The 13767-nt window shown below is 49.8% G+C and overlaps 5 protein-coding genes across 5 annotated transcripts; 3 read left to right on the top strand and 2 right to left on the bottom strand.

Annotated features, from left to right (window-relative positions):
* The first annotated feature begins 1659 nt into the window (after positions 1-1659).
* On the top strand, positions 1660-3982 carry B0J16DRAFT_280036 (fatty acid desaturase-domain-containing protein). Its single transcript, XM_046123879.1, has 2 exons — positions 1660-2128; positions 2373-3982. Exons 1-2 carry the CDS (start codon positions 1950-1952, stop codon positions 3874-3876), a joined length of 1683 nt encoding a protein of 560 aa, XP_045989928.1. The 5' UTR covers positions 1660-1949; the 3' UTR covers positions 3877-3982.
* A 270-nt stretch (positions 3983-4252) lies between these two features.
* Positions 4253-4630, bottom strand: B0J16DRAFT_378727 (uncharacterized protein; the record flags this gene model as incomplete). The annotated part of the gene is made up of 1 exon (XM_046130941.1): positions 4253-4630. One exon carries the CDS (start codon positions 4628-4630, stop codon positions 4253-4255), a length of 378 nt encoding a protein of 125 aa, XP_045989927.1.
* Positions 4631-5481: 851 nt separating this feature from the next.
* B0J16DRAFT_409823 (uncharacterized protein) lies at positions 5482-6312 on the bottom strand (the record flags this gene model as incomplete). The annotated part of the gene is made up of 1 exon (XM_046133100.1): positions 5482-6312. The coding sequence occupies exon 1, from the start codon at positions 6082-6084 to the stop codon at positions 5482-5484; it is 603 nt and encodes a 200-aa protein (XP_045989926.1). The 5' UTR covers positions 6085-6312.
* A 965-nt stretch (positions 6313-7277) lies between these two features.
* On the top strand, positions 7278-7967 carry B0J16DRAFT_314596 (uncharacterized protein; the record flags this gene model as incomplete). The annotated part of the gene is made up of 1 exon (XM_046125198.1): positions 7278-7967. The coding sequence occupies one exon, from the start codon at positions 7278-7280 to the stop codon at positions 7965-7967; it is 690 nt and encodes a 229-aa protein (XP_045989925.1).
* A 3829-nt stretch (positions 7968-11796) lies between these two features.
* On the top strand, positions 11797-13563 carry B0J16DRAFT_330190 (amidohydrolase 3). The gene has a single exon (XM_046126420.1). The coding sequence runs from the start codon at positions 11819-11821 to the stop codon at positions 13448-13450; it is 1632 nt and encodes a 543-aa protein (XP_045989924.1). The 5' UTR covers positions 11797-11818; the 3' UTR covers positions 13451-13563.
* The last annotated feature ends 204 nt before the right edge of the window (positions 13564-13767 follow it).

The raw sequence follows: 13767 nt of genomic DNA, 5'->3' as shown, positions 1-13767 counted from the left end.
CATGGGATGTTGTTTCCAGCTGGTTATCTAGCTAAGCTAATTTAGCAATCTTAGAACAAGAGTCGGCGGCGGAATGGATGGATACGATTAATGTTAAGGTACACTATCTAATTAAGCGCCCCTTTAAACAACGACGATTGAGCGTTTTCCCACGTGCAACATTTGACTCGAATCAAATCTCTGTTTTTAATTTTTATTGTAGAGAAACACGTAATCTCGTCAAATACACTTTTTAACGAAGCATTCTAGAATAATTATAGTACCCTGAGAGAACCCCTATTGAGGGCGTAGAGTAGTATCCAACGGACCGAGATACGTGCGGGCGACGAAAAATTACGCGTACTTTGGCGAGACGTGACAGGACCGGAAGACCGCCGGGTACCTTCCCTCGGTATCCAATACTAGAGGTCTGCAGGTGGTCTTTCCTTGATTCGCACTCGCTGCCCGCGGGTGAACGATGGACACTAACTTAAAACCCCAGGCCTGAAATTCAGGGTCTTGTGGGACTAGAGTCGCAACGCCCCCCCCAAACTCCCCTGCTGCGCCAAGTCTCCACAGGGGCTCTTTTCCATTTCGGGAGCACTTGGCCCCTCTCCGGAGTCCGCAGGTATCTTGCTAGGGGGTCCAGGGGGCAGGCTGTGGTTTTCCGACGGAAGGGATTTTCGTATCGTACCAACAGAGGGGACTATGCCTGAGAAGGGACCCGTATCCGAATTACGCGTTAAACGAGGACTGGCTGGTGCAGCCAACTCGTACGGGTACTGTACGTTTTGGAAGTGGTACGCGTAAGGTAACAAACAGGACAAACAGAGGACAGATCTGGGGACACAGCACATATACAGTCCGCGCTATAGGTCAATTAATATGGGTTTGTGTCAATCTCAAACGGCTGCCAATTGAGTTGGAGTTGCAACCAAAACTATGCACGCAACGGTAACACAATCAGGAACAGTACCGTACAGAGAGTCATGGGTTGCATTAAGCTCGTTTTCTAGAACTCTGTTTAGGTTTTTCATCGCCAACTGTCACCTTTCACCTGGCTAAAATGTCTAGCTAGGGGAAGAAGGTCCAGGCCTTGACTCTTCTTGTTTCAAGCGAACCAACTCCACTAAAGAGGCGACTCTCTCCGCAGGACCTTAGGGACTACACTAGGACCAGTTTTAATATGTGGGTTTGTAGGAAAATGCTTGGCCACAAACCAGGATCTTGGACGATGCTCATCTCTTTTTTTTTGCCTTTCCTCCTCTGCCTCCTCTGCCTCCTTTCCTTTTGTGTACTGTCCTTGGATGATGAGCATGTCGCACATGCATCTTCGGACAAGGCTACAAGGGTCATCACACTATATACCTCTGTACTACGCCACCAAATGTCTACGTACTCTACTGTAGACAAATCCTTTGAGGGGCCTTGGCCCGTTCGTAGCCCCGGTTCAAATCTAAGCTTAGCTAGAGCTAAGTCAATCGTTTGACGTGCCCCGGGTTGAAGGGACAAGGACCCTACCTGCTTAGTTTGTGCTGGCTCTGTTGAGATTGGACCGTCATGGATCACAAAACGGTACGAGTGCTGCGCCCACTATTGGTCGTACAAGAACGAGGGAGCGAATTAGTGAACGAATGGTTCAATCTGGGGGCGTAGCTTGAGTAAGAGGAGATGATAATTATGGATATCCTCTTGGACACTGACAGAGAGGTAGGTAGCTGTGCCCCTGATTAGCTTGAAGTACTTATGTCTTGTGCTGCCTCGGTTGTTTGCTCTGTTGCTGTTGTTTCTGTTTGCTGTTCATCTTCGCCCTCTTTTTGCTGCTGTTCGTGATTCACATCCTCCCTTGCCACTCTTTCTGTAGAATCACGACCGTTTGCGCACTACTTTTCAGCACCTGCCGACCTTCCTTTCCAGCATACCTACAGTACCTACACTACACATACAACAAAAACGATCTCGACATTACAATGAGTCGCGATAAGGTCTTGACCGCAGCGGCGGTCGAGCGAATGATCGCCGACGACCAGACTATTGTCATCTACGAAGATTCGATTCTCAAGCTCGACGGTTGGATGGACAGACATCCTGGTGGACGATTGGCGGTTCTGCACATGGTTGGCCGCGATGCGACAGACGAAATGAAAGCGTAAGTTTTATTCACCCGAGATGTCGATAAAATGGAACGAGTGTCGTTGTGGTTGAGTTTGAGGTTATACACATCCATGCCACTACACCAAAAAGAGGAAAACACCAAGATGCTGCATTTACAACACCCCATTGGCCTGTCAGACGGGACGGCATATGCAATGCATGCGGGGTCAAAGCACCACGAAACTACCCTCCATTACATCCAGATGAGATCAGATTATTAATATTCGTATTTGATATAGTTACCACTCCGAATCGACACTACGAACCATGAAGGCCTATCGGATCGGCCGGAAGCAGGGTCCTTGGACGAACCGCACACCACCAATTAGAGGCGGTGTCTTTCGCAAGGACGCCCCCGAGGAGATCGAAATCGCCGATTCCACTGCTTCGGACACAGAAGAGAGTCTCAGCAGCAGCAGCATTCTCGACGATGCTGCCAGTTCTGCGTCTTCAGCGACCGATGAAGTTGTGGTCGAAGATGCGATGAAGACCGAGGGCTTGAGACATCGCTCTGCTACCATCAAGAGCGAGAACAACGGAAAGAGAGCTGCGATCCTGCGAGTCGCAAACGCTGGTGTCGCGCGTGAAATCCAGAGCGACTTGGAAACGTATCCTTGCCCAGCGGATACTAAGATCCAGACCGATATTCGACACAAGTACCAGCTTCTCCACGACAGAATCCGTGACGAGGGCTTGTATCAGTGTCCCTACATTGACTACGGCAAGGAGATGGCTCGATACACCACCTTGTTCACCCTCTTTGGTGTTTTGTTCTATAACCAGTGGTACATCACCTCCGCTGTGTTCTTGGGTCTGTTCTGGCATCAAATCATGTTTACGGCGCACGATGCTGGACATCTTGCGATTACCTCCAACTTCGTTTTTGATACTCTTGTTGGCATGTTCATTGCGGATTTCTGCTGTGGTCTTTCGATCGGCTGGTGGAAGAGCAGTCACAATGTTCACCACCTTGTGACAAACGCACCTGAGCACGACCCCGATATCCAGAACGTCCCTCTCTTCGCCACCTGCCCCTCGTTCTTCAAGTCCCTCAGCTCAACCTACTACAACGGCTTCGTCTTTTACTGGGATGCCGCCGCCGACTTCCTCGTCCCCTACCAGAAGTACACCTACTACCCTGTTATGGGCATCGCTCGCTTCAACCTCTACCTCCTCTCCTGGCTTCACGTCCTCTCCTCAAAGTCCTCTCAACTTGGAAAGTCGCGCGCCTGGTGGATTCGCCCTACCGAGATCTCCTTCATGGCCTGCTACTGGTTCCTCTTCGGCTACTGCCTCCTCTGGCGCGGACTCCCTGACTGGACCACTCGTGTCATCTTCGTCCTGGTCTCCCACATCGTCACCATGCCCCTGCACGTCCAGATCACCCTTTCCCACTGGGGAATGTCGACTGTTGATCTCGGCGAGGAGGAATCCTTTGCGCAGCGTCAACTCCGAACAACTATGGATGTCGACTGCCCTGCCTGGTTGGACTTCATCCATGGAGGTCTTCAATTCCAGGCCGTTCACCATCTTTTCCCCCGTGTGCCTCGACACAACCTCCGCAAGGTGCAGTTCTTGTTGCGCGAGTTCTGCGCCGACACGGGTATTCCTTACTCTATTCTCAACTTCACCGACGGAAACAGAAAGGTTCTGGGCCGTCTGCAGGATGTGAGCGATCAGCTTGATGTGATGATCAAGTGCCAGCAGCACATGGCGAGAACGGGAGAGAGCGGATTGCACTAGAATTAATTACATATTCACATTTTGTTTCGATGCGGTTCTTAGACTAGATTAGCATATCACCAGAGCGAGTTCGATTTCCTTGTTTGAAAGACAAAACAAAAGCAATAGAATTTTTGTCTACTCTACTTGACTTCCCCCCTGCCGTGACAGTACCATCCATCATACTCGATCTTGTAGAGTCAGAACATCAACTGAAGACTGGTTTTGCGGTTAGCTGCTGTCAAAGCATGAGTCATGTGATTCAAGACTTACATTGTTACCGGTTGATTCTGCCAGTAGTCATACGCTTGTCTCAAAGATATGCAGTATCCTCGAAGCCATTCTCCGACCAGCACTCTTGACGAAAGCAGAAACAAGAAGGAAAGTATCGAATCGATCAAAGGAAAGTGAAGGTGAAAGAGGCCCCAGGGCTCTCACCCTCTATGGCGTCCCGTTCCAGGAAACTCGGAAGGCACCGCAGCAGTGGTAGTGTAGGAAGACTTGCTCGAGCAGCACATGTCTTGAGATTGCTGCTGTCGCTTTTGGTGGTTGTCGTGTCTGGGCTTTTGCGTGGCGATGCGATACAATGCGCCGAGTGTTCGAGCTGTCGAGACTCAGTCCACACGAGACAAGGTTCGACCAAGCTGAGCTTGAGGGTTGAAATGACGCTCGAACAGGCATGCCCGCCAACTGGCTCACCACACAATGCGCTTCTCTGCTGACGTTCTGAAGTCGCAGGATCGTGCGGGCGACGATACTCAGGGGGAGAGGACATTGCGTCGCAAGAGTGATAGCGGTAGCTTGAAGTTGCAAGACCCAAAGGGTGCTGTGGCTTAGGAGCCCATGGTGGAGGACCGCATCTGCCGCGAGGACTTCAGCAGCGGGTGGTTTCCCCCGATGTGCTAAGTTTCAGTACTAGCCAGTGGCCAGACATCCAGAGAGCCCAGTGCCCCCAGCAGCCTCGGGCGGCCAGCATCCGAGTGTTGATGTCCTTGGCAGGCTTCGGCCGTCCAGCGTGCGGTTAACAACCAACTTAGAGCTGGTACGGACACCGTCGACGATGATGTGGACCGGAGTTGCAAAGCAAGTTTGAACTCGAGTCGGGATGTGAATCGAAAGTTTGCGATGAGCGCCCAGCTACTACTCTTCACTACCCCCTGATTAGTCTTTTCTAAACCCAGCTCACGTCCCCTATTCTATCCTCGGAGTATGTCAGTTGAGAGTACGTTGGAGAGTTGAGATGTGACAAACATACCAAAAAAAAAAAAAAGGCGACAGCTTTCTTGAGGTGGGCATTTTCTCCCACTGAGTCCATCAACGCGCCCTCTGGGGGAGAGGGCATGTTGTGATGCCCGGTCTCACGACGTGATCTCTCCGGCGCCTTCGGGAACTGGCGGTCTTCGGACCGGCACACACGATAAATTTGTCTTCCTCTTTCAACTGCAAGGTCAAGGAAAACTCTTCTTAAATGTTGTAATCAATAGCGATTTCTTCCAGTAAAGTCAAGTCGCAGCAGTCACTGAACTCCAATGACGTTGCGGCACACGCGATAAATATGTTCCTATCTCACCTCGTCAGTATCGTTCAAGGAATATGTTGGTGTAGTTCCATTTACTTACCATTTCCTTAGATCCAACCCTTGGCAAAATAGCCATCAATCTCCTTCATCTTCAACAGTTCCTCCCTATGAGTTTCAGAGACAGTGCTAGTATCGGCGCCAGCGTCCAGAAGAGCGATGGCAATAGCCTTGGCTTCAACCGGTGCCCGAGGTCCCCGTCGGAAAGCCATAACGAGTGGAGGCTCACCGGAATGTTGCAACTCTTCAGGAGTAGAGTTGGGGCAGGAACCGTGATCGAGCAGAAACTTGACAGCTTCGGGCCTGCTATCGTGGATAGCTTGACGGAGAGCTCGCCATCCACCGACCTCGTAGTAGCTTTCACCGCACCAGCGGAAATGTCCCTTGACTTTTCGGATTTGGAAGTCAACAGGGGCTCCAAGTTCAATACAAAGGGCCAAGGTGTCAGTATTTTCAGTGCAAGCACCGAAAGCGAGAGGAAACCAGCCTTTGCGGCTTCGCTTGTAGAGCTCGATGTTCAGGATTCGGTGGAAGTCCCTGTTGGCTCGCGCAAGGCGAGAGGCGAATCGAAGGGACAGGCAGGAGCTGACACGAAGAAGAAGCTCTGCAGGAAGATCCCCGATGGGGAAAACAGTGACCTGCTTGGCAAACATGGTGTCGTCCAAGCTCGAAGTTGAGATGGGGGGAATATTAGAGAAGGGTGAGGTGAGGGTATCCAAAATGTACTCAAAACAGCAAAGGGAAGAGAGCAAGATAGCAGATGAGAGAGCGATGAGATGAGGCCATCCAAAAGATGCCGAAAAGGATGCAAAAGCAAAGCAAGAGGGTGGCAGATGATGGTAGAGAGGAAGAGGAGTGCTCCAAAAGGTGTGAAAGATGTGAAGGTAAGGGAGGAAAGGTTAGAGGGAAGATTTCTGTGAGAAGGAATGGGAGGTAAGCAGTAGGCAGCTGTCAAGTGCACAGGAGTGCCGCTCGGTTGGCACTGTCAGAATCGGCGGCAGAGCAGGCGTGCGAGTGTGCGAGCGTACAGTCTGATAGACCGGGGCTGCGAGGGACCAGGCAGCTGTAGGAACTCACTAGTGTTCTGCAAACAAGCGAGCTTGAGTGAATAGAATGAGACTTGTGTGACTAGTGATCTTGTAAGAAAGCAGAGACCTAGGTGGAAGGGGAGGGGATTAACAAGACCGAGGGCTGGTGGATTAATGTAGTCAAGATGAACAGACGTGGTGATGGTACGCTCTCTTGTTTATTTAGGACAGCATCTTGCAGACCAGATCACCAAGTTGAAGAAAAGAAACACATTCTCTGAGAATAGTGAAGTCTCATCATGAAGTCTAGAATAATCCACAAGTTGCGACGAAGGCTGCCAGAACACTCTGCTATGGTAGTGTGGACTCCGACTTGTTCGGTTCGTCGATGCACTCGCGCCAGCGGCTGCCCTCTTGATAATCTCCAGTACGTAGCCTTCAGAATACAATACACGAATTCAAGGGTCGACTCTTGTATCGCATTATGCAAGTGTTCCACTTTTGCGTGCAAATATCCCCAAGTCCAATGTATCATCACAGGCTAACAATGTAAGTATTTGAACACAAGCTCAAAGACTTATTCAAGTGTTGTTCTCTTTATTTTGCATGGTTTATTCCATGGTACAAAGGTATTTACTTGGAACATAATCTGTAACTGGAACAAAAGGTCGAAGTGTTCTGAACAATATGGTCCGAACAAGTCAAAACACAGCCAGCCCCAATTGTCGATTCAAAGATACAAAATCGAGAATCCCCCAAGATGTAAGTATTATCACCCAAAGACATCACACATTTTATCGATCAAAAATTGCTCCAAAATGGAATCCTTCCCACCGTTCGAAATGTACCCTTCCGACTCCAACCCAAAACTCCTCACTTTGCCTAACGAGATCATCTTTAACATAAGGACTCTCACAGGTAACTTCCAATCCAAAACAAACTTCGCTCGAACCTGTAGCTCTCTATACGATAGACTCATCATCGAGATATACAGACAAGCTTCGAAAGCTAAGTCCAAGCACGCCAACGCCCACATCTACGAAGCCTGTCGCGACGGCAACATCCGCACCCTCGAAAGAAGCCTCCAAGCCGAATCTATTTCTCATCTCGACATTCGCATCCAAGAACGCTTGAATCGACCTCTTTATACCGCTCTACAGTTCTACCAAGTCGAAGTCGTGGAGTGGCTTCTCGCTCGCGGCGCTGATCCGAACTATGTAAGTGATCAGGAGGTTCCTATGCCCGTATACTTCGAGTCGCCTCTGCAAGTAGCTGTCCAGTGTGTCGTCACGCCTAGGTTGCCTGAGTGGTGCATCCCCGAGAAATGGTATCGGCGCGGGTTCGTGATGCCGAGTAGGGAGAAGTTGCGAAAGAAGGGGAGGCAGGTAATTCGGCTGCTTCGTGACGCCGGCGCTGACGAGAATTCGTTGTATTTGAGGCTCGATAGGGATCATCTGGACTGGGTTCAAAATGGAATTGAGTGCTGTCGACTCCATGAGATTTACTAACCCGTAAGACTTCAAGGGGTACTCCGTGCGTTGGCTATTAGAATCAGAACTTGAGTTGGGTGGAAAAGACGATTAAAGTTTACTAGATTACCCGCAATCGTCAAACACAGTATATACATAGATAAATCCAAACTTTCAACTTTTGTATCATGATTCCATATGTACCTTTCGTGGTTGTGTTGACCAAAACTCCAGTATGAAGAATCTCGGCAAAACTTTGGCCCTTTGGGCAAGCAGCTCTTCTCTCCTTGCACAAGCATTGCCAATGCAGCCACCATCAACCAAGAGGTACTGGAGAGCCATATTGTCCATTCCCGGGTTCTCTGTTCTCAGCAACTTTCTTGCTAGGGTTCTTGATTCTAGCGGTATAACCGAAGATGGCCGTTGTGCATGGGCCGCGGTGCCTTGTTGACTATAGGTCTAGCTGAAGAAGCTCTCTACTGAGACGATACGAGACGTTTGACCAACGGCTTGCCTCTCCGTGGCTTTGATAGCACCATGATGATGGGATGATCATCAGCTTGGATCTCGAAGCGCAGTATGGCGGAGTTCTGCTTGAGTGTATTGCAGCCTCTTCAGAAATTGGCGGGTAAGTACACCAGTTCTTTCTGTCTGTCCCCTTTGGCATACGCTGACAGATTTACCAAACAGGAATAGAAATCGAGACCTTGTCAACGACTACATAGACCAAAGTCTCACAACTATTCTCGCTCTTGCTGGGCCGGCCCTCAAAGGAATGGCATGCACCCTTCCAGACCCCCTAAGTATCAACAGACCCGACAACGACCGGGAATCCTCTATTGCTTCGCTCTCCACAGAGGCCCTATCGCCCTTAGTACTGGGCGGCAAATCGAAATCGGCATATGCGACATGTCGGATGGCGGCCATGACACGGCGAGTCTGTTCGTCCCTCGAGCTTGCGAAGACTGCGATTGGAATGGAAGCACCAAGATCGGCTATACGACGAATACCACAATGGCTGGCCTGGGTGTCGTGGTAAACGGCCTCTAAGATCAAAACTTCTGGGGCAAACTCAGGTACGTTCATCGTCGGTGCAAGCTGAGTTGGGGCCAACGACTACCGCGGCAGGCGCAAACTATACTTGCATCCCTGGATGCTACGACTGGGCCACTCCAACCACCAACGCTTAGCAATCTGTCACTATCAACAGCATAATCGCTGATACGGTGATTGAACCCAGAGTTTATGGCACCACTACTCTTGATGGCGATGAGTCTACCGCCACCTATTCGGAAAGGAGTTGTCGAGCCTAACCCGTCTACAGTCTATCTCGATACTTCGATGACTTTTGATACCATTGCGAACATATCTCTTGTGCGACTGAAACTGCCACTACCAACTTAACTCGCGAACGCAGTGCTACCACCTCCGGATCGATCGCCGACACAAACGTCTCGACCACCTACCTCACTGACGGGCTAAACAGCTTGAAGGACGTCCACCACTCCCGCAATACTAGGAGAGGTTGATACAGCGACTGCTTTGCCGAACGAAGGTACTTGCATTGACAGAAACACTTAGTCGACTTTGAAAAGTCGTTAGAAGCAACGTTACCGCCAGTGTATCAACCCCAGATGTTGAGCATAACGGGTCTCAGAATCCGCGACCGCGGTCACATCTACTACAACCCCGCCATCTCCAACATCCGCTGCCCTATAGGCGAACTTGTCGACCAGAGGGTAGTTTGACTTCGCTGGATGCCTGAGTGACTTGGCTGGCTATCCGACTTACACTGAGGTATTGGTGGGTTATGGGATGGCTCTGCAGGAAGGCATTACTTTGGCCGGTGGTCCAAGATATTTCGGAGTACAGTACAACAACAGCATTAATCATCAATCATTCAACCTGCAACTTAAACTATGAGACAATGGCTAACATCTTACTTAGGTACTGCTACGCAGCAAGCTCTCTAGTTGAATCGGCGGTCGTGCCAACGGCAAGTTGCGACCCTCCACGCCCTGGACATTGCTTGCGGAGAGATTGTTAGTGGAGTCAGAATCGTTGGGCTGTGCATTTTAGTTAACTTCCTTCGGACCCTTTACAACCTTGAAGCTGACCTTATTCCATTCACCATAGCATTTCGGCGAGTATCCCTACTGGGACTTCTCACACTACCATCATACTGACGAGCCCGAACATCGAACCTGCTTCATCAACAGACGCATCCCAATCTACGACTCTCGATCCCGAAACCACGATTAATTGTCTACTCGTGACCCTCGCTACAGCCGGATCCTTCAAGACTATGTGTTGAGCTCGAAACCTCTGCACGACGAGAGCTATGACCGTAAACACCACCACAACTGTGACTTACATCACTCTTAACCCCATCGCGCCAACCCAGTCGTCAGGTTATCAGAAGAATTGACCGTCAAGAGCCGAAGAGATAAAACAATCTGGTGATCTTATGCTCGCTTAGGCTAGCATTCAGGCGGCCCTGAAAGTCATCCGCCTGGTCAAATGGTTGACGAGCACCCAGGCCAGGACTCCCGATTCTCTACTGGGGAGGGATAAGCTCAATCGCGGGTCCACGTTGAGCCAAAAGCACCCCCAGCCTTTTTCAGCTTCAAGCCCTGGACACAACATGTTGTTGCAGTACAAGTACAATCACCAATCGATCATGTCTAGGAAGCCACCAAAACGCCCGATCAGTCAGTGACTGTTTCGAAGGCCACAGGGCTTTACAGTTTAAGTTAATAGATACGGATATGGTCTTTCAGCAATATACATCCCGACCATATTATAGACATCAGGGCTTTTGTGTGTTCTAGTTCGCGCTGTGACAAGATATTAACCCTTTCAACCATTACGTTGCATAGCGCCAACGTTTAAGCTTGCGCGCCCATCAGAACTTAAGTTACAGCAAATCTCCACACCACCAGTCCCGATACTCTGGTAGCGAGCGAGGTGCGTGTAGTTCATGCTTTGTCTCCGCATTGTCGATCCTGTTGGTCGTGTTGGAGGGATTATACTTCTTCACAATACTCATGAACCCGGGTAACTTAGTGATAGGCATGAATCTCACAGCTTGCTTGAGTTCTGCGCATGTCGATGTCAATATTCGGCCGTTTATAACCGTGTCCGATGTCGCTTTCAAGCTTGTGGGGATCTTTAATTTCCGATCGGTTGTCCTTGAAGATTGGAGTCATCGGTTCTATGTCACATACGCCCTATGATCTTGTTTGATAGCAATGGCATATACCCTATACCTTTACCCTATCCATGTTGTGATGTCCTACACACTTTTGCACAAAGAAGAAATATGAGAACCAATACAATAGTAACTAAACCTCGGCAAAGACTTGAAATTGACTCGGTGCATGCTTAGATCGTAGACTATCAGATCAGATCCGCCATCAGCCGATGACGTTGAATCAGATAAGATCATCTCCCCATGAGCGATTTTCTCTGTCCCACCGAAGATCGCTTCTCAACCAATCATGTCCTCCAAACCCAAAGGTCCTGATCAAGGGTCCCAATTTCGGTGGAGACCTGTTTCTTCAAGACCGAGGTCTCATTGAAGATTCTGAGAATGTCTTAGCCGTCAGAAAGGCAGAGGGGACACGTATGTCGAGATATGACTTGATGAGAGAGAGCCTATTGTCGAATGCCATATCACATATGCATGCATTCTGCAGTGTAATGACTTCGGTAATGCATTGTTCGTCCCAACTCCCAGGTGATAGGCACAGTTAGCCCACCCAAGCGGTCCCACCCCCAGTAAACGGAGCCCAGTCTAAAGAGGCGAAGAGAGACTATAAGTACCGAACAGGAAGCTCAACTTCTTTCTTTCCTTTGTTCTTGTTCAAATAACACAAGTATCCTTCATCATGTCTTTGTTTATCAATGGCAAGATCCTTTCTAGGACCGTCGCCAGTTTGGCAGACGAGCCCACCTTTGCAGAAAGTATGTATGTCAAGAACGGTATCATCGAGGCTATCGGCACAAAAGAGCATGTCGCAGCCCAAGTCAAATCTCAAGATATTATCGAAACTCAGGACTTGAATGGAAAGACAGTTCTGCCAGGCTTTGTAGACGGCCATATGCATCTGCTCCTGCTTGGCCAGTCTCTTCGCAAAATTGCTCTGGAGCACTGCAAGACTCTAGATGATATCCTCCACGAACTGCGAACCTACGCAAAAGCCAACCCGGATGTTCCGAGAATCATGGCAAAGGGATGGATGCACTCCATGACTCCCAACGGTGTAACCGCCAAGATCCTGGATGAGATTGACGAGAGGCCGATATATGTCGATACCAAGGATATGCACTCGACGTGGTGCAATACTGCCGGTCTGGCGGAGATGAAAGTCGCTGATATGGCTGACCCTCCTGGTGGTATCATTGAGAGGGATGAGAATGGTCGCCCGTCGGGTGTTTTGAGTGAAGCGATGATCTTGACTGTTGTTTGGCCTACGCTTGCGCAGCTGGCGTCGAATGAGGAGCGGATCGAGTGTATGCTTGCTGCTTTCCAAGCATATCATGCTTCTGGATACACGGGCATCATTGAGATGGCTATGGATGAGTACGCATGGGAGTCGCTTGTTGAGTTGAAGAGACGGCATCCTGATGTCGCTATGCGAGTGAATGCGTATTGGATCGTCAAGCCTGCAGATACCCTCGAAGAGCGCCAACGACAGGTATCTCGCGCAATCGAACTAGCAAAGCAATACAGCAAAGAGAAATCTCCCGATCTCCGCATTGCGGGTATCAAGATCATCTGCGACGGCATCATCGACGCTTGCACAGCATACCTCTCCGAGCCATACAGCACAGCCCCTTCACCACCTCCTTTCTGGTCCAGAGAAGATCTCGAGCCAGTCGTCAAACAAGCGTCCGATGCAGGAATCCAAATCGCTCTTCATGCTATTGGTGACGCAGCTATCACCATGGCGGTAGACATGCTTGAGAAGTACGGCAAGCCTGGTGCGCGACATAGAATCGAGCATCTGGAGGTTTCCAAGCCGGAAGATGCGAAGAGACTGGGCAAACTGGGCCTCACAGCCTCTATCCAGCCCGTCCATGCTGATCCAGCTATCCTTCGCGCCTGGCCTCGTCTCATCTCAGACCGTCGCGACCGTGCCTTCGCATACCGTGAATTCGCCGACTCAGGCGCCCTCCTGGCCTTAGGAAGCGACAGTCCCACCGCGCCATGGAACCCTCTTCACAACATCTACGTCGCAGCGACGCGCCGTTCCGCTCGCGAACCAGAGTGCGAAGAAGTTGTAAACGAGCACTTTAAGCTTGGAGTTTGTGAAGCCGTGGTTGCTGGCTCGCAAGGTGCTGCGAAGAGTGTGTTCCAGGATGATCGCGTTGGTAGCTTGGAGGTGGGCAAGATCGCGGATCTTGTTGTGGCGGATATGGAGTGGGATGCTAAGACTTTGCTCAAGGCGGAGATTCAGGAGACATGGTTTGCTGGTAAGAGGGTTTGGAGTTTGAGAGATGAGGAGTTGAAGGTGTAGATGTTTGGGTGATGGCTGGTAGAGGATTTGATGTTGGTGTTTGGAGTCTAAAATGAGATAGTAAACCGTAACTAAAATCAGTCTATAATTTTTGAGTCTGGTTGTAACTAACAGGAAACCTGTCTCTGTACCCATCCATGATCAATTGTCTGAGTACTAGTTGTCTGAGTACTTTACTCTGACACTGTCAAGTCCCTCAATCTCGGACAACTCCTCGCCTACAAGCACCGAATGTCATAATGCCCAAATCATTCAATCATGACGCACCTCAAGCCACTATCTAATCATCTGACCCTTGAATCAAGCTATAATTCTCT

This window comes from Fusarium flagelliforme (genome assembly GCF_020744385.1).
Source record: "Fusarium flagelliforme strain FIESC 12 MPI-CAGE-AA-0113 chromosome Unknown B0J16scaffold_1, whole genome shotgun sequence".
Lineage (NCBI taxonomy): Eukaryota > Fungi > Ascomycota > Sordariomycetes > Hypocreales > Nectriaceae > Fusarium > Fusarium flagelliforme.
This window is presented reverse-complemented; position numbering and strand designations above follow the sequence as displayed.

Coding starts and splice junctions, on each gene's coding strand:
- B0J16DRAFT_280036 (XM_046123879.1), top strand. CDS start 1,950: ATGAGTCGCGATAAGGTCTTGACCGCAGCGGCGGTCGAGCGAATGATC. Junction 2,129..2,372: donor GCGACAGACGAAATGAAAGC/GTAAGTTTTATT, acceptor TATTTGATATAG/TTACCACTCCGAATCGACAC.
- B0J16DRAFT_330190 (XM_046126420.1), top strand. CDS start 11,819: ATGTCTTTGTTTATCAATGGCAAGATCCTTTCTAGGACCGTCGCCAGT.